The following is a 22,336-nucleotide window of genomic DNA, read 5'->3' as shown; positions in this document are numbered from 1 at the left end:
ACCCGCTCTTGCAAGAACATTGAATAAAAAGGTTATATTGCTTCACCTTTTGACTGCGAAATTATTTAATCAGTGAGCTGTGTTTCTCACACACTTATTTAAGTGATGGGAAAATTGGGGCTGGGCCAACTTTTATACATTGGATAAGGGTGTTTTACCATGCACAAACGGCTAAAATTTGTGACCAATGGACAAATTACCCCAGCCTTCCCCCTGATAAGATCAAGTAGTCAGGGGGCCCGATATCTCCAGCTCAGTTTGTATGAGCCATGGGGTCATCAGGCGAGGACATTTGCCAGGATCCACTCATTAAAAGTTTCAGAACCGGTCAGGAAGAGCATAAAATCAATTTATTTGCTGATAATGTCCTGATAAATCTAACAGACCCAACACACTCTTTGCCCAAGCTGCGCTCCACTCTGGAGGACAGTGGGGAGATCTTTGGGTATAAGATCAATTAGGATAAATACAAAGTCATGTCACTTATGAAGGGAGATTGCAGCTGGATGTCCCTGGCCATGACACTAGTGGTGTCACAAAGAGGGGAGGTGACACAGATGGGGAGATGATGTCACAGAGTGGGGCAACTGCTGCTGTATTGCCATAGCTGAGCTGCACCAGGGCAGAGCAGCATGAGTAGGATGCCTCTCATGGAAGGGCAACGAGGCCCACATGTGGAAATAGGGGTTGTCTCATCCCAGGGACACTCTCTGATCAACGGCGTTATATTTGGATGCGTCCAGCACCCATGGGTGAGATAAAATACCTGTCAGAGACCCCCCTACTGGGACAGAGCCTCCTCCATCACCATCCTTCACCCAGCATGGGTAGAGAGAATGTAGGTCACATTTAACCTCTTCTCCCCTTCCTGAATGCAAGGCGCTTTCACGGCAGCTGCATTCACGGCATGGGCAGGGATACAGCTATGGAGTCTGTGGGAGTGGAGGTTAAGTGGAGGGAAGAATTAAAATATAGGGGTGCACCACAGGCAGAGGAGATTGGATCAGAGATAGTGTTGAGCTGGAGGGCTGGGGTGGGAGGGGATGGAAGGACTGGGGGAACCGGGAGTGTGGTATAGGATGGGAGATGAGAAAGGGGTAGAGGAATTGGTGTGAGTGCAGGTGAGGTATCTTGGGGAGAGCAGATGTCGGGAGTAGGAAGGAAGGTAGCCCTTCCAACATGAATATTAAAGAGCTCTCCTCACCCATCAGAATGGGATCTCTCTCCAACCCCCCCACCCCCAGATTATAGGAGCTGTTCCATCTTTTCCCACCACCCCCCCCCCCACGAACCCAGATCAAGGTGCTGGAAAGCATTGCTGGTGTGGCAGCTCAACAGGGTTGAGTGATGAAGGGAGGGGCTCCCTCCACTCCACAAGCTGTCTTGTGGGACGAGGTCTCATTTGCATTGTGGAAGGTAACAGTACTGCTGAGGTTATGGGATTGGGGAGGAGTGCTCTATCTCCCTTGGAGAATGCTGGAGGCTGAGGGGTGACCTGACCCTCTTGAGGAAGGAGGGTTGTGGACAAAGGGAATGGCTGTGGACCCTATCCCCCAGGTAGATGCTTCTACTTAGAGAGAAGTTTGGTGTATCACAAACACTTTATTTGCTTATTATAAAGTACGAGATTTATTTGTTGGAATATTTTGGTAGAGAATTAGTATTACCTGCTCAAATGAATTATGAGAAATTTATTGTTGATAAGGGCAAAAAGGGATTTGTTTCAGAAATGTATGTTACTACAAGAAAAGATGATGAAGGTGGATATATTTAAAATATATCTGCTTATATATGTCTATATCTGTGGAGGAGTGGTCTGATATGTGCCTTGATAGAGTTATGAGGATAATTAATGTTCAATATAGTCTGGTTTACGATAACTTTTTGCATCAGTTAAATTAAACTCCTGAAAAATTGAAAAAAGAATGGTTTAGTGTGTGAGATTTGTGTTTTTGGTTTGGTGAAAAGGCAGGTACTTTCCTACATTCAATATGGGAATGTACAAAACTTAGGCCCTTTTGGGATGAAATAATTAACTTTTTGTGAAGTTTATTCAAAATAGATCTATATGTTGACCCATGGGTATGTTTATTGGGATATATGAATATGATAATGACAGGTTTACGATTGGAGAAACCTCAAATTGCATTTATACGTCCACGGTTGGCAGTAGCTAGAAAATGTCTAGCTGTCACTTGGAAAAATGATGTTGAACGGCGTATACAAAGATGGCATAACAAAATTCAATCATGTATTCATTTGGAAACGATAAGGTCGTTCTACATAATTATAGGTTTGTTTTGTATTATAATTGAAGCTTCAATGTAGATAATTGTTCTCTTCTGTTTCATCTTTCTGAAATATCTTCTCCAATACAGTAATTTCTTTTTCTAAATCTTGAAGTTCTGCTTTATATTGCTTCTTCACTTTTGCTATGTAACTAATAATTTGACCCTGTAAGTATGCTTTTGAAGAATCCCATAATGTAAATTGACTGTGAACTGATGCCTCATTTGTTTCTAAAAAAAACTTAATCTAATCTTTTACATGCAAAATAAATTCAGGTCTTTGTAACGACATCTCATTACATCTCCAATGATAGTTAATTCCTGCAATCTCAGCAACTTACAGGAAATTAAGAACAATGAATGGTCTGACAAAATCCTACTCTTATATTCAGCTTGTTCAATCCTACCCTGCAAATGAGCTGATACCCAAAAAAATCTATTTTTGAGAATGACCCATGATGTGCTGAATAAAAAGAATAATCCTTCTCAGTCGGATTCATCCGTCGCCATGTTTCAACCAAATTTGGATCACCCATCAACTCAATTATTCTTTTTGCTAATTTGGTTCTCTTCACAATTTTTGGAGACTTATCCAACAGTGTATTTGGAATGTATGTGTTTAGATGTTAAATAAAAGTTTGATTCACTCGACCGAGGCGGCGGCCCCGGCCCTGGTCTGGACAGAAGGTACGCAGTGGCGGCCCCAATCCGGGCAAGAGCGAAGGGATGGCGGCGGCCCTGGCCTCAGTCGAATGAGGCAGGCGGAGGCCCCGGTCTGGGCAGAAGTGAGGGGGAGGCGGCGGCCCCGGCCCTGGTCCGGGCAGAGGGTAGGCAGCGGCAGCCCCGATCCGGGCAAGAGCGAAGGGGAGGCGGTGGCCCCAGCCTCGATCGAGTGAGGCAGGCGGAGGCCTTTGTCCAGGCAGAAGAGAGGGGGAGGCGGTGGCCCTGGCCTCGGTTGAGTGAGGCAGTTGGCGGCCCCGGTCCGGGCACAGGGAAAGCAGTGTCAGCCCCAGCCCTGGTCCGGGCAGTATGGTCCGACCTAGGTGGGGAGGCAGGCTCCTCCAGCCCGGGTAAGCAACCGACACAGGAGAAGGCCACTCTGATATAAAGCCTATGACCCAAGGACCTCGCTGCCACGTCCCAGCTTGCTTGGCCACGGCACACGAACCATGGGTGTAAAGGGTGGGGCCAGTACTGTGCACACTGCACTCCAACTAAAAGCTCCTTTGCGCAGGTCCAAGGACATGTCCACGTCCTCCCCCTCCACGTCCTCCCCCTCCACGTCCTTCCCCTCCACGTCCTCCCCCTCAAAAGATGCACACAAACTCAAGCTAGCATGCTGGAACATCAGATCCATGCTAGACAAGGCTGACAGCCACCAACCTGAACGTCGGTCTGCCCTCATTGCACATGAACTCCTCAGACTTGACATCGACATAGCCGCTCTAGGTGAAGTCGACCTTGCAGATGTAGGCAGCCTCCAAGAACGCGGCGTGGGCTACAAACTCTACTGGTCTGGCAAGCCTATGGATGAACGAAGCCTATCTGGTGTAGGGTTCATGGTCAAGAACTCCACTGCCTCCAAACTCGAAAACCTCCCGAAGGCCACTCAGACTGGATCATGTCCATGCAACTCCCACTTCAAAACAAGCATCGCATCACCCTCATCACTGTCTATGCTCCAACCCTCCAGGCGGAACAAGCAGAAAAGGACAAGTTCTACACTGATCTGCGCAACTTCGTTCAACGCACCCCTTCAGCCGACAAGGTTGTCATCCTTGGCGACTTCAACGCTCGCGTCGGCAAAGACTCAGAAACCTGGCCAGAAATCCTGGGCAAGCATGGTGTCGGCAAGTGCAACAACAATGGGCACCTCCTGTTGGAGCTCTGCGCAGAACAGTGGCTTGTCATTACAAACACCCTTTTTCAGTAGAGGGACAGCCTGAAGACTACCTGGATGCATCCCCGATCCAAATACTGGCAGCTCCTGGACTACATCCTGGTGCGAGAAAGAGAGATGTGCTCCACACCAGGGTCATGCCCAGCGCGGAATGCCACACTGACCACCGGCTGGTTCGCTACAAGTTCAACCTTCACTTAAAGCCAAAGTCCAGGAACAGTAAAGCCCCCAGAAAGAGGTTCAATGTTGGAAACCTGCAGTCAGACGAAGTGAGAGGAAACTTCCAGGCAAACCTCAAAGCAAAACTCGACGATGCAATCCACCTCATGGACTCGTCCCCTGAAACCCTCTGGGATCAGCTGAAGACTACCATACTGCAATCCACTGAAGAGGTACTGGGCTTCTCCTCCAGGAAAAACAAGGACTGGTTCGACAAAAACAACCAGGAAATCCAGGAGCTGCTGGCAAAGAAGCGAGCTGCTCACCAGGCTCACCTTACAAAGCCATCCTGGCCAGAGAAGAAACAAGCCTTCCGTCGCTCATGCAGCCATCTTCAGTGCAAACTCCAGGAGATCCAAAATGAGTGGTGAACTAGCCTCGCCAAACGAACCCAGCTCAGCGTGGACATTGGCGACTTCAGGGGTTATTACGAGGCTCTAAAGGCTGTGTACGGCCCCTCACCCCAAGTTCAAAGCCCTCTGCGCAGCTCAGACGGCAAAGTCCTCCTCAGTGACAAGATCTCCATCCTCAACCGATGGTCAGAACACTTCCAATCTCTTTTCAGTGCCACCCGTTCAGTTCAAGAATCCGCCCTGCTCCAGCTCCCTCAACAGCCCCAAAGGCTAGAGCTGGATGAGGACCTCACCCGGGAAAAGACATATAAGGCAATTGAAAAACTGAAAAGTGGCAAAGCAGCAGGTATGGATGGAATCCCCCCAGAGGTCTGGAAGGCTGGCGGCAAAACTCTGCATGCCAAACTGCATGAGTTTTTCAAGCTCTGCTGGGACCAAGGAAAGCTGCCTCAGGACCTTCGTGATGCCTGTACAAAAACAAAGGCAACAAATTAGACTGCTCAAACTACAGGGGAATCACGCTGCTCTCCATTGCAGGCAAAATCTTCGCTAGGATAATACCTAGTGTCTCCTGAATAGTGTTGCCGAGAATGTTCTCCCAGAATCACAGTGCGGCTTTCGCGCAAACAGAGGAACTACTGACATGGTCTTTGCCCTTAGACAGCTCCAAGAAAAGTGCAGAGAACAAAACAAAGGACTCTACATCACCTTTGTTGACCTCACCAAAGCCTTTGACACCGTGAGCAGGAAGGGGCTTTGGCCTCAGATGCCCCCAAAGTTCCTCAACATGGTTATCCAACTGCACGAAAACCAACAAGGTCAGGTCAGATACAGCAGTGAACTCTGTGAACCCTTCTCCATTAACAATGGCGTGAAGCAAGGCTGCGTTCTCGCACCAACCCTCTTTTCAATCTTCTTCAGCATGATGCTGAACCAAGCCATGAAAGATCTCAAAAATGAAGACACTGTTAACATCCGGTACCGCATGGATGGCAGTCTCTTCAATCTGAGGCACCTGCAAGCTCACAACAAGACACAAGAGCAACTTGTCCGTGAACTACTCTTTGCAGACGATGCCACTTTAGTTGCCCATTCATAGCCAGCTCTTCAACGCTTGACGTCCTGTTTTGCGGTAACTGCCAAAATGTTTCTCCTGGAAGTCAGCCTGAAGAAAACTGAGGTCCTCCATCAGCCAGCTCCCCACCATAACGACCAGCCTCCCCAAATCTCCATCGGGCACACAGAACTCAAAACAGTCAACCAGTTTACCTATCTCGGCTGCACCATTTCATCAGATGCAAGGATCGACAAGGAGATAGACAACAGACTTGCCAAGGCAAATTGCGCCTTTGGAAAACTACACAAAAGAGTCTGTAAAAACAACGAACTGAAAAACCTCACAAAGATTAGCGTATACAGAGCCGTTGTTATACCTACACTCCTGTTCGGCTCCGAATCATGGGTCCTCTACCGGCATCACCTACGGCTCCTAGAACGCTTCCACCAGCGTTGTCTCCGCTCCATCCTCAACATTCATTGGAGCGACTTCATCCCTAACATTGAAGTACTCGAGATGGCAGAGTCCGACAGCATCGAATCCACGCTGCTGAAGATCCAACTGCGCTGGGTAGGTCACATCTCCAGAATGGAGGACCATCGCCTTCCCAATATCGTGTTATATGGTGAGCTCTCCACTGGCTACCGTGACAGAGGTGCACCAAAGAAGAGGTACAAGGACTGCCTAAAGAAATCTCTTGGTGCCTGCCACATTGACCACTGCCAGTGGGCTGATCTCGCCTCAAACCGTGGATCTTGGCGCCTCACAGTTCGGCGGGCAGCAACCTCCTTTGAAGAAGACCGCAGAGCCCACCTCACTGACAAAAGACAAAGGAGGAAAAACCCAACACCCAACCCCAACCAACCAATTTTCCCCTGCAACCGCTGCAACCGTGTCTGCCTGTCCCGCATCGGACTTTTCAGCCACAAATGAGCCTGCAACTGACGTGGACATTTTACTCCTCCATAAATCTTCGTCTGCGAAGTCAAGCCAAAGAAAGAAAAGTTTGATTAGTGATGGAAGATGTAAAACATGGCACACCATACAGTAACCTGTCTTAATCAGTATTACTGTGTTTTTAAAACAAATAAGATCCGAAGTGGGGAGGGTTGAAGGGGGTGGGTGTAGAGGGGACGGATGAGAAAGGCCGTCGTAGGGGTTAGTTTTAGATTTTTTTTGTTTTTGTAAAATTCTTCAATAAAATTTTGGAAAATAAAGAGACTGGAACAAACCACCAGAGGATGAATTCTGACATTTAGGTGATGTTTGGAAGGGAGTTAGAGGGAAGGACAGAGACCACCTTGGACAAAGGGCCTGTTCTGTACTCTCTGGAGGTGTAAATGCTGCTTCTTCTGCCCCACAGGAGATAGCAATAAGGCCACAACAGTGGTGGCCACACTGGATCGTGGACCCGATGGCCCCAAGGAGGTGCCCTACGTAGGTGTTAAAATTATCAGCAATGGGTCTTTTAGTGTGGTGTACCAGGCCAGGATGGTGGACGGTGGAGAGCTGATTTCCATCAAGAAGATCTTGCAGGGCAAAAGATTCAAGGTGATGGGGAAGAGCAGTTTTTCAGAAATGGGACAGCCTGAAATTTAAATTTAGACATGCAGCATGGACACAGGTCCTTTCATCAAATAAACCACTGTGACCCAATTACACCCAATTGACCTACACCCCTGATGTGTTTTGAAGGGTGGGAGGAAAGTGGAGCAGTTGAGACAGTGCCAGATTCAAACCCCGGTCGCTGGCACTGTCACTCCATTGCATTAACCGCAACACTAACCGTGCCACCTCTTGGTGGGCAATCCTGCACCAAGACACAGTGTGACCGGACTGGCCTAGTTAGCCCTCCCGGGGCTATTAATGGTGCCACTAAACCCAGTTTCAAATTTGACGGTGTCTTCCAGGGAGGTTGGAACCTGTTCTGATGGACGGTTAATCTGAACAAGAGGGAGATAATTATTCTTGCAGGAATGTTTGCTAGTGTTGCTCTGGTGGGGTGGGGGATGGGTGGTGTTTAATCTCGATTTGCAAGGAGATTGGAACCAGAGTGACAGAGCAGATAGGGGAGTGGAGGAGGGAAAAGGTGATGTCTGGACTGTGTTGTATCTGGTGTAAATGTTCTCGGGTGTATCTATTTCAATGAAAGGGGTATTGTCAGAAAGGCAGATGTTTAGAGCATGGATTGGCACGTGGAATTTTGAAACTGTAGCCCTTGGTGGGAGGAAGCCCAGTACTGGCAGCACGACGTTTCAGTGGTTTCCAATGTGATGGAGGGAGAGGAATGAAAGGGGGAGGAGTGGCGTTGCTCATCAGGTAAAATATTATAGCAGTGCTCAGACAGGACAGACCCTCGGGCTTGTCTATTGAGGGTCTATGGGTGGAGCTGTTGAACGGGAAAGGGATAATCACACTCATGGGCTTGTATTATAGACTGCCCTTCAGTAAATGAGAATTAGAGGAGCAAATCTGGAGAAAATAGCAGACAGCTGCAGGAAACATCAGGTTGGAATAGTAGATTTTAACTTTCCACATATTGACTGGGACTGATGGCTTGGAGTCTGTCAACTGTGTCCAGGAAAGTTTTTTAAATTGACATATAGAGGTACCAACCATAGAGAGTGCTGTAGTGGATCACCTATTGTCAAACAAGACAAGACAGGGGAAAGAAGTATATGGAGGGGAATATTTTGGGTCCAGTTATGATAATGCCATTTGTTTCAAGTTTATTATGGAGAAGGATTGGTCTGGTCTTCGGGCTGAAATTCTAAATTGGAGAAAGGGCAATTTTGAGGAATTGAGAAAGGATCTAGAAAGCATTGATTGGAACAGGTTGTTCTCAGGCAAACATGTTCAGTAAGTGGGAGGCTTTCAAAGTGGAAACACAAGGTTTGCATGTGAGGATTAAAGGCAAAGTTAGCAGGCAGAGGGAACCTCGATTTCCCAAAGAAGAGAGTGGTGTACAGCAGGTACAGGCAACAAAGAGCAAATAAGGATCTTGAGGAGGATTAGAAAATGCAGGACCAAATTAATAGGGAAATCTGGAGGGACAAAATTGGTCCTCTTGTAGATCAGAGTGATCATTTATGCATGAAGCTACAAGAGATGGGGGAGATCTTATAACTTTTTCTTAAAGCTCGTTTTACTCAGGAAACTGGCACAGAGTCTAGGGGAGCGAGGCATATAAGCAGTGAGGTCAGGGAACCGAGATAAAGAGGAGGAGGTGCTTGTTGTCTTAAAGTGAATAAAGGTAGATAAATCCCCATTTCCCTTGGAATTTGAGGGAGGCTAGTGGAGAAATTGCAAGCGCCCTGTCAGATATATATGATAACATCCTTAGCCACAGGTGAGGTGTCGGAGGATTGAAGGGGAGCTCATCTTGTCCCATTGTTTAAAAAAGGCTCCAAAAATAACCTAGGAAATGATAGGCCGGTGAGCCTAATATCAGGAGTAGACAAGTCATTAGAAGGTGCTCTAAGAGATTGGATATAGAAGTATTTTGAGAGTTAGGGACAAATAAGGGCCAGCCAACACAGCTTTGTACCAGTAGGTCGTATTTTTACAAATCTTATCGAGGAGGTTACTAGGAACATTGATGAAAAAAAGACTGTTGTCCACATGGACTTTAGTAAAGGATTTAAGAGGTTCCCACATGGGAGGAAGGTTCAGTTGCTCAGTATTTATGGTGATGCCTACACTGGTTTCAGCATTGGATTTGTGGGAGAAACCAGAGGGTAGTTGTGGATGACTGGCTCTCTGACTGGAGGCTATGACTCTTGGCGTGTCTCAAGGACGTCCCCAAATTCTTAAGACAATTGATCCCTTCATGGAACGTTTCATCCCTCATCGACCCCCAGGCATGGAATCCCAATGGTTTGACTGTGGGGGCTGGGGGTGTGAATGTGCTGGCACTGGATGGGTGGGGGGGAGCATTATCAAAGGTACGAAGAACACATACGCTCAGTCTATCCTCTCGTTCTCTACAGAAATCATGGCCGCCACCAAGTCCTGCTCTTGCAAGAAGTTGTCCACCACTGCCATGAGTGCTATTTTCGGTTGATCCACCCCTGCTTTCCACCTCAAAGGTTTGCTTGGCCCCAGTATTATCGAGCACCAGAGCTCATCTTTAGAGCTATAGACTACATCTCAAATATCGGTGAATAATAAGTCGACTGTAGGAAGGTTCCCTGTCACTTCAGGCAAAAAGGCAGAACTGTCCAGCACAGAGAGGGAGGGTTGATATCACGGGTTGGGGTGGCTGAGATTGAGATGCGTAGAGATTGAGATGGAGAGAGTGTCCCACGATGACTGAGATGGCGATGTCCCAAATGGTGGGGTGGTAGGGGGGGGGGGGGGGGGTTGAGTATTCTCATGTAAAAGTGAGAAAGCTTCATCCAAGGTGGGAAGAGATAGATTGAGGCAGTTATCCGAGGGAGAGATGTGACATAGAGAGGGGTGAGAGATGTGCCAGAGGATGAGGGGAGTGGTGCCAGAGAAAGGGTGGGTATGAAGTACCAGGGAGAGGGAATGAGAGGTACCAGGCCAAGGGAGGGTGAGGTGCAAGGATTAAGGAAGGTGAGAACTGCCAGGGAGGGTGTCGTGCCAGATGCCGCATGTTCCCAAATATTTACATACCATCCCCCATGTTCCTGACTATTTATACACCTTCACCTCTGTTCCCCACTATTTATGCACCTTCCCTGGTGTCCCTGACAGATTGCACACTTCACCTCATGTTCCAGACTATTTTTGCAACTTCCCCCATGTTCCCTTCAGTCTGATCCGGAGAGTGTGTCATATGTTGCCATGGAGTGAGCTTCACTGTGTCTGATGCTGGGAGTGTGTGATGGAATGATGTGGTGGGAGCATTACTCTGTGTCTGACACTGGGAGTGTGTGATGGGACGGTGCGGAGAAAGCTTTACTTTTGGACCCTGAGAGTGTGTGATGTGATGGTGCAGAGGGAGATTCACCCTGTGACTGACCCCAGGTTGTTCGATGGGACAGTCCCCACACTTCGACTCCACCGTCTGTCACGTCCCTTGGCACCCTGTGACATTGACACCAGGCCTTCCCTCTCTTGCAGACGTCTGGTCAGCTGGCTGTATGTTGGCTGAGCTGTTATTGGGATGATAAATATAAGATTAATTTATTTGCTGCTGATGTATTGATTTATTTGACACGTCCAGAACAATCTTTGAAGTATTTACAAGAATGTTTAGTTCAATTTAGTGTGTTATCTGGGTACAAGGTAAACTGGGATAAGAGTGAAATACTCTTTGTTCGGGAGGCCGTGCAGGTGAGCGTGTCGGGAAGGTAAGGAGTTTTAAAAAGGGTTTTACTGGGGACAGGGCCTAGCAGTCGGGAGAGGAGAGGACAGAAGACAGAAGACAGAAAAGAAAAGAGTCGGGGGCAGGTAGGAAAACTTTAAAAAAAAGTCTCTTACCAGGGCCTGAGGGGAAGAGTCGGCGTTGGAGGCGGCCATTGCTCGGGAGGCCGTGCAGGTGAGCGTGTCGGGAAGGTAAGGCGTTTTAAAAAGGCTTTTACCGGGGACAGGGCCTAGCAGTCAGGAGAGGAGAGGACAGAAGACAGAAGACAGAAAAGAAAAGAGTCGGGGGCAGGTAGGAAAACTTTTTTTAAAATGTCTCTTACCAGGGCCTGAGGGGAGGAGTCGGCGTTGGAGGCGGCCATTGGTCGGGAGGCTGTGCAGGTGAGCATGTCGGGGTTAATTGGGTAAAAGGCAGATAAATAAGAGGCCCAGCGCGTGAGTGGCCCAGCGAAGGAGTGGGACTTCCAGGCTTTGGCTCATCAGGCTTCGGCGAAAGCAGGCGTAGAGAAAGACCTTCCTAGGTAAAGTGCATTGTGAGTACCCTACCATTAAAAGGCTGAGCCATGTCCATGGGGTTGGTGCTATGCTCAAGTTGCCATGTGTGGGAGCCATGGGTGACCTCCACCCTCCCAAAAGACCATATCTGTGCCAGGTGCAAGGAGGTGGGGTTCCTTCGGGGCCGAGTTGAGGTACTGGAGCTCCAACTAGATGACCTTAGGCTCACCAGAGAGTGTGAGGAGGTTGGTGACAAGACTATAAACATTTCCATAGGATATACCTGCAGGGGATGTAATGAGACACAAGCATTTAGGAAAAAAATTAAAGAAACGGAGATGCAGCTAGATGATCTGAGGCTAATCAGAGAGAGCGAGGAATTTATTAATTCAACACTCAGGGAAGTGCTTACCCCTGGATTGGGGGGGTCAGGAAAGTGGACTACTGTCAGGAGTGGGGCAAAAGTTGCTAGCTCTGTGGAGAGCACCCCAGTGGCTACAGATCTTAGCAACGAATATACAGTATTGGATGAAGTAGGGGAAGATAACCTGCCAGAGGTAGCGTCAAAGGAGACAGTGGTACGGAAGGAGAAGAAGGGGAACAAGGTGGTCATTGGGGACTCCATCGTTAGGGGAACGGACAGAAGATTCTGCGAACCTGACAAGTGTTCCCGTATGGTGTGTTGCCTCCCAGGAGCCAGGGTACGTGACGTCTCGGATAGGGTTCAGAGTATCCTGGGGGGGGAAGGAGACCGGCCAGAGGTCCTGATACACGTGGGCACAAATGACGTAGATAGATTGAAGGAGGAGATCCTGAAGAGAGACTACCGTGAGCTCGGAAGGAGGTTGAGAAGCAGGACCTCCAGGATTGTAATCTCGGGGCTGCTTCCTGTACTGTGCGAGGGTGGGGGCAAGAATAATAAAATCAAGAGGTTAAATGTGTGGCTGAGGGAATGGTGCAGAGTGCAGGGATTCAGGTTCATTGACCATTGGGATCTCTTCTGGGGAAGACGGGACCTATACATGAGGGATGGTTTACACCTGAATGCGAAGGGGGCCAATATACTGGCAGTTAGGTTTAATAAAGCTGTCGGAGCTGATTTAAACTAATTTGGCAGGGGGAAGGGAACAGGACTGATAGGGAAGTAGATAGGAGAGAGAATATAGGGGTGGTTCCGATAGACGGTGAAACAATAAGGAATAAGGGAGCTAAAAGTGATAGGAGAATAAGAACGAATGCACCAAGAACCAAGGTGGAGGGAGAAAGGAGGTATGGCATCAAGGTATTGTGTATGAATGCAAGGAGTGTAAGGAATAAAATGGATGAGCTTGAGGCGCAAATGGCGATGGGAGGTTATGACATTGTCGGAATAACGGAGACATGGCTGCAGGAAGGGCAGGATTGGGAAATAAATGTTCCAGGGTACACGTCCTTTAGAAAGGACAGAAAGTTAAGAAGAGGAGGTGGGGTAGCTCTGTTGGTAAGAAATGAGATTCAGGCGTTTGAAAGGAAGGACATTGAAACAGGTGAGGTAGAGTCTGTTTGGATTGAATTAAGAAATTGCAAGGGCAAGAGGAATATAATGGGGGTCATTTTCAGGCCTCCGAAAAGTAGCTCAGATATCGGTAGTAGTATAAATCAGGAATTAAGAGTGGCATGTCAAAGTGGTAGCAATACGGTAGTTATGGGGGACTTCAACATGAAGGTGGACTGGGATAATCAGACGGGGGCAGGAACACAAGAGAGCGAGTTTATAGAATGTCTACGAGATACTTTCTTGGAACAGCTAGTGGAGGAACCTACCAGGGGGAAGTCGATTCTGGACTGGGTGCTGTGCAGCGACGCAGACTTAATAAGTGACCTTGATGTAGGAGAGCCATTAGGGAATAGTGACCATGGTATGGTTACTTTTAAGCTGCAATTAGAAAGGGAAATGGAAAGGAAGTCGGAAGCATCTGTACTTCAGTTAAATAAAGGGAATTTTGCAGCTATGAGGGAGGAGCTATCCAAAATAAAATGGGAAGATACACTAGCTGGGAGGACAACTGGGGAAAAATGGCAGGTTTTTATGGACATTTTTCACAGGATTCAGGACAAATTTATTCCAAAGTGGAGGAAAGGCTCTAGGAGATGCAAATGGCAGCCCTGGCTAACTAAGGAAATCAAGTGCATTATCAAGTCCAACGGGAATAATTATAAGATAGTGAAGCAGAGTGGGAAATTAGAGGATTGGGAAACCTTCAAAGAACATCAGAGGGTAACTAAGAAAGCCATAAGAGATGGGAAAATGAAGTACGAGAGGAAATTAGCAGATAATATTGCGGAGGATAGCAAAAGCTTTTTTAAGTATGTGAAGAGGAAGAAATTGGTTCGGTCTAAAATTGGCCCTTTGAAAATGGGCAAGGGTGAAATTATTACCGGAAACAAGGAGATGGCAGAGGAATTTAACAAATACTTTGCAACTGTCTTCACCAAGGAGGATATAGGTTATAGTCAGTTAGGGGGTAGTGATCATGCGGTACCAAGAGACTTGGGGAACTTTACTGGGGAGGTAGGGGATCTAATGGATATCCAGATCCAGAAGCAGGAGGTTATGAGTAAATTGTTGGGACTGAGGGCTGATAAATCCCCAGGGCCTGATGGGCTGCATCCTAGGGTGCTTCAAGAGGTGGCTATGGAAATTGTGGAGGCACTGGTCGACATTTTCCAAAGTTCCATAGATTCCGGGGAGGTCCCTGAGGATTGGAGAGTGGCTGATGTGGTGCCGCTTTTTAAGAAAGGAGGGAGGGAGAAAATGGGAAATTATAGACCGGTTAGCCTGACATCAGTGGTGGGGAAGATATTGGAGTCTATCATAAAAGGAGAAATAGCAGAACACTTAGTCAGTAATAATAGTATAAGGGCTAGTCAGCATGGATTCCTCAAGGGTAAGTCATGCTTGACTAACCTTCTAGAATTTTTTGAGGATGTGACAAAGAGGGTGGACTCGGGAGAGCCAGTGGATGTGGTGTATTTGGACTTCCAGAAGACCTTTGATAAGGTACCGCACGGGAGTCTAGTGGGCAAGATCAGGGAGCATGGTATTGGAGGTAAGGTGCTGACATGGATAGGAAATTGGTTAAGAAATAGGAAACAAAGGGTTGGAGTAAATGGGTCTTTTTCAGAATGGCAGGATGTGACGAGTGGAGTGCCTCAGGGATCGGTGTTGGGTCCTCAGTTGTTTGTAATTTATGTTAATGATTTGGGTGAGGGGATTATCAATAACATGAGCAAATTTGCAGATGACACTAAACTGGGTGGCGGTGTGGGGTGTGAGGAGGATGTAAGGAAAATGCAGAGGGACTTGGACAGGCTGGAGGAGTGGGCGGCTAAATGGAAGATGAATTTCAATGTGAACAAATGTGAGGTTATTCATTTTGGGGGAAGTAATAGGAAAGCTGAGTATTATGTAAATGGAGACAAGCTAGGGAGTGGGGAAGTGCAAATGGATCTGGGTGTACTTGTTCACCGGTCACTGAAGGTTCAGATGCAGGTTCAGAAAGCTGTGAAGAAGGTAAATGGAATGTTGGCTTTCATAAAGAGGGGATTGGAGTATAGGAACAGAGACACCCTTCTGCAGTTATACAGGGCCCTGGTGAGACCCCACCTGGAGTATTGCGTCCAGTTCTGGTCTCCAAACTTGAGGAAGGACATACTAGCTATAGAGGGTGTGCAGCACAGATTTACAAGGTTAGTTCCAGGGATGGTAGGGTTGTCATATGCAGCAAGGCTAGAAAAACTGGACTTGTATTCATTGGAGTTTAGAAGGATGAGGGGGGACATGATTGAGGTATACAAAATCATCAGGGGGATAGACAAGGTGAAGTCTGATTACTTGTTCCCAATGATGGGGGAGACGAGGACTAGAGGGCATAGTTTAAGAATACAGGGTAGGCCCTTTAGGACAGAGATGAAAAAGCATTTTTTTACCCAGAGAAGTGTGAATCTGTGGAATGCTCTGCCACAGAGGGTGGTAGAGGTGGATTCGCTGACTATGTTCAAAAGAGAGTTAGATAAGACTCTTGTGGGTAACGGAGTTAAGGGTTATGGGGATAAGGCTGGAAAGGGGTACTGATGGTAATGATCAGCCATGATCTAAAATGGCGGTGCTGGCCTGACGGGCCAAATGGCCTACTCCAGCTCCTAATGTCTATTGTCTATTGTCTATTGTCTACCAGTATTGGAGGGGAATTATAAAGCATGTAAACGCATTTATAAAATTAAGATGGTCTAATAAAATCTTTTTAAAGTTATCTTGTACAGTGTCCACTGATTTTATTCATCGACTAGCATCACCTTTAACTACATTAATATCTTGCTTCATACAAGTCATTTCTTCACATATAGTATTCATTTTACTTTCCACTTCCATAAATCCTTCAGTCATCTGTGTAGACATCTGTATTGACAAATTTTCCATTTGATGAGCAATCCCTTCCGAAATTGTGAACACAGAATCCAGTCCAGGTTCCATCACCTCCCTTCGAGGCCTACTTTCTCTGGTGTCAGTCCCCACTTCTTCCTGTAACGTTGATCTTTCTTCCTTCTCTAACATCATAGGTCATCTTCCAGTACAGCTGCGGGTTTGGAAGCCCGTTTACAGCATGCTGAATGCATCAGGCACTGCTGTTTGGGCTCCCACACAGCCCACGCATTGTTCAGTAATTCCCAGACCCGTGACCCACCGCGCATGCCCAGCAAAGTCACTGACTGTACACGTGCATCTTCCGACGCTACACTGCGTGCTCCCGAACTGCCAGGCAGTGTATTAGAAAATCAGAGTCGAAGAAATGATGTAAAATAGTAGGTCTTCCAGAAGATAAAGAAGGTTCTGATCCGATAAAGTTTTTAAGATAAGGATTCCTGAGGTGATGGGCAAGGAATTTTTTCTCGATGGTCTGGAGTTAGATCGAGCACATAGAGCACTAAGGAAGAAACCATTTCCAGGCCAACCACCACATGCAATTTTGATTCGTTGTTTGAAATATCAGGACAGAGAAATGATGTTGCGAATGGCGGTGTAGAAAGCACGGCAGAATCAGGTTGGAATAATGGTCCAGAACAATAGGATGTTTTTTTAATGGAGATTTGAGTTCAGAAATTATTAGAAGGCATCGAGAATATAACTCAGCTAAAGAAGTATTGTGGTGAGAGGGATATAAATTTGCCTTTCGTTATCCATCCGTGCTGAAAGTTTTTTATGGGAACGTTCGATCTCAATTCTTTGAAAATGATCATGATGCATTACTTTTTGCCAATTCATTGCCAGATTTATGAGGAAATGGACGATCGTCATCATTTTCACCTAAGAGGAGGGTAAAAATGGGAAGAATGGGAAACATGGAAAGAATGGAAAGAAAATTGAATTGGCACAAAGTCGACTTGATATCGAAGCTCCAGAAAAACCATTGGGACTGGAATCATTGGGTTGATTATTTTTGTTTCAGGAATTTGTGAAAGTCTGACTGGGTGGGGGGGGGTGGTTGTGGATGACACTGAGACCTTTAGTCATCTGCCACTAGTAGGTTTCACCACACCCAGATTTTTAGGGGGCTACTTCTTTTTTAGTAGTTTGTTTGGGGATTGTTTTTTTTTCTTTTTTTGGAATTTTTATATAGGGAGTTAGAATATTAAGGGAATTAGAAGAGGAGCATATATATTATTAGATTAAGAAATATCTAATTTGAATTTTGCAACTTTTAATGTTCAGGCTTTGAATAATCCAATTAAGCTTAAACGAGTTGATATTGCTTTTTTCAAGAAACACACTTGAGTAAAAAAGAACATTTTAAACTAAAGAGAGAGTGGGTTGGCCATGTATTTTCTTCTTCCTTTAATTCTAAAGTGAAGGGTGTAGTGATTTTAATTCATAAGAAATTACTGTTTGAAATAGAATCATTTGAATGAAATGCTGGGATGGTTTTAATGGTTAATTGCAAATTTTTGGCAGAATCATGGACTTTATTAAATATTTATGCACCTAATGTAGTTGATGAATGGTTTATGTCAGAGGCTTTTTTTATTGCTTAATCAGGCTCATAATAATCTTATGGTCGGGGGAGATTTTAATTGAGTTTTGGATCCTTTGTTGGACAGATCTCTGAAAAGTATAAGGAAGTCAAAGGTTGTCATTCAAATAGGAGCTCTGATGAAGGATTTGGAATTGGTTGCTGTGTGGAGGAGATTAAATCCTACAGAAAAAGACTTTTCTTTTTATTCTTCTGGACATGATTTCTTTTCGAGAATAGATTTTTTTCTGGTTTCGGCACAACTGCAAGGCAGAGTATTAAAGCTATAGTCTAAAAGTCGGATTATATCAGATCATTCTATGTTATTTTTTTCCTGTGTAGTTTCAGAAGTCGTACAATCGTCTTATAGATGGAGATTCAATACAATGCTATTGAAGAAACCGGACTTTATTACTTTGTTAAGGAGCAAATTACTTTGTTTTTGGCTGAGGATATCAATTCAGTCTGTAGTAATTTTGTATTGTGGGATCCTTTGAAAGCATATTTACGAGGGCAAATTATTAGTTACACTATGAAAGTTGAAAAGCAATATATGACGGAAAGCTCGTCATTAGAGAAAAAAATTGTTGAATTGCAAAAGGAATTCCAGAAAGATGCTATAAAAGATTAAAAAAAACAGCTGCTTTAATGAAGTTGAAATTACATTTAATACTTTACAGACTTATCAGTCTAAGCAACGTTATTATGCATTGGTGAGCGAGCTCATAAGGAATTAACATTGCAATTCAATAAAGAGCAGACATCACAAACTATGCTGTGAAAATAACTCAACACTTACCTATGAACCTCAGGAAATTAATGATCAGTTTTATTCATTTTATCAAAAATTATCTTTGGCTTGGCTTCGCGGACGAAGATTTATGGAGGGGGTAAAAAGTCCACGTCAGCTGCAGGCTCGTTTGTGGCTGACAAGTCCGATGTGGGACAGGCAGACACGATTGCAGCGGTTGCAAAGGAAAATTGGTTGGTTGGGGTTGGGTGTTGGGTTTTTCCTCCTTTGCCTTTTGTCAGTGAGGTGGGCTCTGCGGTCTTCTTCAAAGGAGGTTGCTGCCCGCCAAACTGTGAGGCGCCAAGATGCACGGTTTGAGGCGTTATCAGCCCACTGGCGGTGGTCAATGTGGCAGGCACCAAGAGATTTCTTTAGGCAGTCCTTGTACCTTTTCTTTGGTGCACCTCTGTCACGGTGGCCAGTGGAGAGCTTGCCATATAACACGATCTTGGGAAGGCGATGGTCCTCCATTCTGGAGACGTGACCCATCCAGCGCAGCTGGATCTTCAGCAGCGTGGACTCGATGCTGTCGACCTCTGCCATCTCGAGTACTTCGACGTTAGGGGTGTAAGCGCTCCAATGGATGTTGAGGATGGAGCGGAGACAACGCTGGTGGAAGCGTTCTAGGAGCCGTAGGTGGTGCTGGTAGAGGACCCATGATTCGGAGCCGAACAGGAGTGTGGGTATGACAACGGCTCTGTATACGCTTATCTTTGTGAGGTTTTTCAGTTGGTTGTTTTTCCAGACTCTTTTGTGTAGTCTTCCAAAGGCGCTATTTGCCTTGGCGAGTCTGTTGTCTATCTCATTGTCGATCCTTGCATCTGATGAAATGGTGCAGCCGAGATAGGTAAACTGGTTGACCGTTTTGAGTTTTGTGTGCCCGATGGAGATGTGGGGGGGCTGGTAGTCATGGTGGGGAGCTGGCTGATGGAGGACCTCAGTTTTCTTCAGGCTGACTTCCAGGCCAAACATTTTGGCAGTTTCCGCAAAGCAGGACGTCAAGCGCTGAAGAGCTGGCTCTGAATGGGCAACTAAAGCGGCATCGTCTGCAAAGAGTAGTTCACGGACAAGTTTCTCTTGTGTCTTGGTGTGAGCTTGCAGGCGCCTCAGATTGAAGAGACTGCCATCCGTGCGGTACCGGATGTAAACAGCGTCTTCATTGTTGGGGTCTTTCATGGCTTGGTTCAGCATCATGCTGAAGAAGATTGAAAGGAGGGTTGGTGCAAGAACACAGCCTTGCTTCACGCCATTGTTAATGGAGAAGGGTTCAGAGAGCTCATTGCTGTATCTGACCCGACCTTGTTGGTTTTCGTGCAGTTGGATAATCATGTTGAGGAACTTTGGGGGACATCCGATGCGCTCTAGTATTTGCCAAAGCCCTTTCCTGCTCACGGTGTCGAAGGCTTTGGTGAGGTCAACAAAGGTGATGTAGAGTCCTTTGTTTTGTTCTCTGCACTTTTCTTGGAGCTGTCTGAGGGCAAAGACCATGTCAGTGGTTCCTCTGTTTGCGCGAAAGCCGCACTGTGATTCTGGGAGAATATTCTCGGCGACACTAGGTATTATTCTATTTAGTAGAATCCTAGCGAAGATTTTGCCTGCAATGGAGAGCAGTGTGATTCCCCTGTAGTTTGAGCAGTCTGATTTCTCGCCTTTGTTTTTGTACAGGGTGATGATGGTGGCATCACGAAGATCCTGAGGCAGTTTACCTTGGTCCCAACAAAGCTTGAAAAACTCATGCAGTTTGGCATGCAGAGTTTTGCCGCCAGCCTTCCAGACTTCTGGGGGGATTCCATCCATACCTGCTGCTTTGCCACTTTTCAGTTGTTCGATTGCCTTATATGTCTCATCCAGGGTGGGAACCTCATCCAGCTCTAGCCTTAGGGGCTGTTGAGGGAGCTGGAGCAGGGCGGAATCTTGGACTGAGCGGTTGGCACTGAAAAGAGATTGGAAGTGTTCTGACCATCGGTTGAGGATGGATATCTTGTCGCTGAGGAGGACTTTGCCGTCTGAGCTGCGCAGCGGGCTTTGGACTTGGGGTGAGGGGCCGTACACAGCCTTTAGAGCCTCGTAAAAACCCCTGAAGTCGCCAATGTCCGCGCTGAGCTGGGTTCGTTTGGCGAGGCTAGTCCACCACTCATTTTGGATCTCCCGGAGTTTGCGCTGAAGATGGCTGCATGCGCGACGGAAGGCTTGTTTCTTCTCTGGACAGGACGGCTTTGTAAGGTGAGCCTGGTGGGCAGCTCGCTTCTTTGCCAGCAGCTCCTGGATTTCCTGGCTGTTTTCGTCAAACCAGTCCTTGTTTTTCCTGGAGGAGAAGCCCAGTACCTCTTCAGTGGATTGCAGTATGGTAGTCTTCAACTGATCCCAGAGGGTTTCAGGGGACGGGTCCGTGAGGCGGGTTGCAACGTCGAGCTTTGCTTTGAGGTTTGCCTGGAAGTTTCCTCTCGCTTCGTCTGACTGCAGGTTTCCAACATTGAACCTCTTTCTGAGGGCTTTATTATTCCTGGGCTTTGGCTTGAAGTGAAGGTTGAGCTTGCAGCGAACCAGCCGGTGGTCAGTGTGGCATTCCGCGCTAGGCATGACCCTGGTGTGGAGCACATCTTGTTTGTCACTTTCTCGCACCAGGATGTAGTCCAGGAGCTGCCAGTGTTTGGATCGGGGATGCATCCAGGTGGTCTTAAGGCTGTCCCTCTGCTGAAAAAGGGTGTTTGTAATGACAAGCCGCTGTTCTGCGCAGAGCTCCAACAGGAGGCGCCCATTGTCGTTGCACTTGCCGACGCCATGCTTGCCCAGGATTCCTGGCCAGGTTTCTGAGTCTTTGCCAACACGAGCGTTGAAGTCGCCCAGGATGACAACCTTGTCGGCTGTAGGGGTACGTTGGATGAGGTTGCGCAGGTCGGTGTAGAACTTGTTCTTTTCTGCTGGTTCCGCCTGGAGGGTTGGAGCATAGACACTGATGAGGGTGATGTGACGCTTGTTTTGAAGTGGGAGTCGCATGGACATGATTCGGTCCGAGAGGCCTGTCGGAAGGTTTTCGAGTTTGGAGGCAATGAAGCTCTTGACCATGAAGCCTACACCAGATAGGCGTCGTTCATCCGAAGGCTTGCCAGACCAGTAGAGTGTGTAGCCCGCGCCGCGTTCTTGGAGGCTGCCTACATCTGCCAGGCAGACTTCACTGAGAGCGGCTATGTCGATGTCAAGTCTGAGGAGTTCATGTGCAATGAGGGCAGACCGACGTTCAGGTCGGTGGCTGTCAGCCTTGTCTAGCATGGTTCTGATGTTCCAGCATGCTAGCTTGAGTTTGTGAGCATCTTTTGAGGGGGAGGACGTGGAGGGGGAGGATGTGGAGGGGGAGGACGTGGAGGGGGAGGACGTGGACCTGTCCTCGGGCCTGCGCAAAGGAGCTTTTAGGTGGAGTGCAGTGCGCGCAGTACTGGCCCCACCCTTTACACCCATGGTTCGTGTGCCGTGGCCAAGCAAGCTGGGACGTGGCAGCGAGGTCCTTGGGTCGTAGGTTTTATATCGGAGTGGCCTTCTCCTATGCAGGTTTCTTACCCGGGCTGGAGGGGCCTGCCTCCCCTCCTAGGTCGGTCCATACTGCCTGGACCGGGGCCGAGGCCGCTGCAGTTCACCCTGTGCCTGGATTGGGGCCGCCGCCTCCCACTCTCTGCCCGGATCGGGGCCTTCGCCTGCCCAACTCGACCGAGGCCGGGGCCGCCGTCTCCCCCTTGCTCCTGCCCGGATCGGGGCCGCCGCCGTCTACCCTTCGCCCGGACCGGGGCCGGGGCCGCTGCTGCTCTCCCTGTGCCCGGACTGGGGCCGCCGCCTCCCACTCCCTGTCCGTACCGGGGCCTCC

At 47.5% G+C, this 22,336-nt stretch overlaps 1 protein-coding gene across 2 annotated transcripts in view; it reads left to right on the top strand.

Annotated features, from left to right (window-relative positions):
* Positions 1-626: 626 nt before the first annotated feature.
* LOC138750091 (glycogen synthase kinase-3 beta-like) overlaps positions 627-22,336 on the top strand; it is a 40,929-nt gene continuing 19,219 nt past the window's right edge. Inside the window, exons 1-2 of one of the 2 annotated variants that reach the window (XM_069912222.1) lie at positions 627-752; positions 7,181-7,693. In XM_069912222.1, coding sequence (XP_069768323.1) covers positions 734-752; positions 7,181-7,416 — 255 coding nt within the window. In that variant the 5' untranslated portion in view covers positions 627-733 and the 3' untranslated portion in view covers positions 7,417-7,693. Of the gene's footprint in view, positions 753-7,180; positions 7,694-22,336 lie in introns of those variants that run through there. The other variant, XM_069912221.1, reaches the window with a different exon arrangement.

The sequence above is a fragment of the Narcine bancroftii genome (assembly GCF_036971445.1).
Source record: "Narcine bancroftii isolate sNarBan1 chromosome 5 unlocalized genomic scaffold, sNarBan1.hap1 SUPER_5_unloc_1, whole genome shotgun sequence".
NCBI lineage: Eukaryota > Metazoa > Chordata > Chondrichthyes > Torpediniformes > Narcinidae > Narcine > Narcine bancroftii.
Note: the sequence above shows the minus strand (reverse complement) of the source record. Positions and strands in the feature narration are given on the sequence as shown.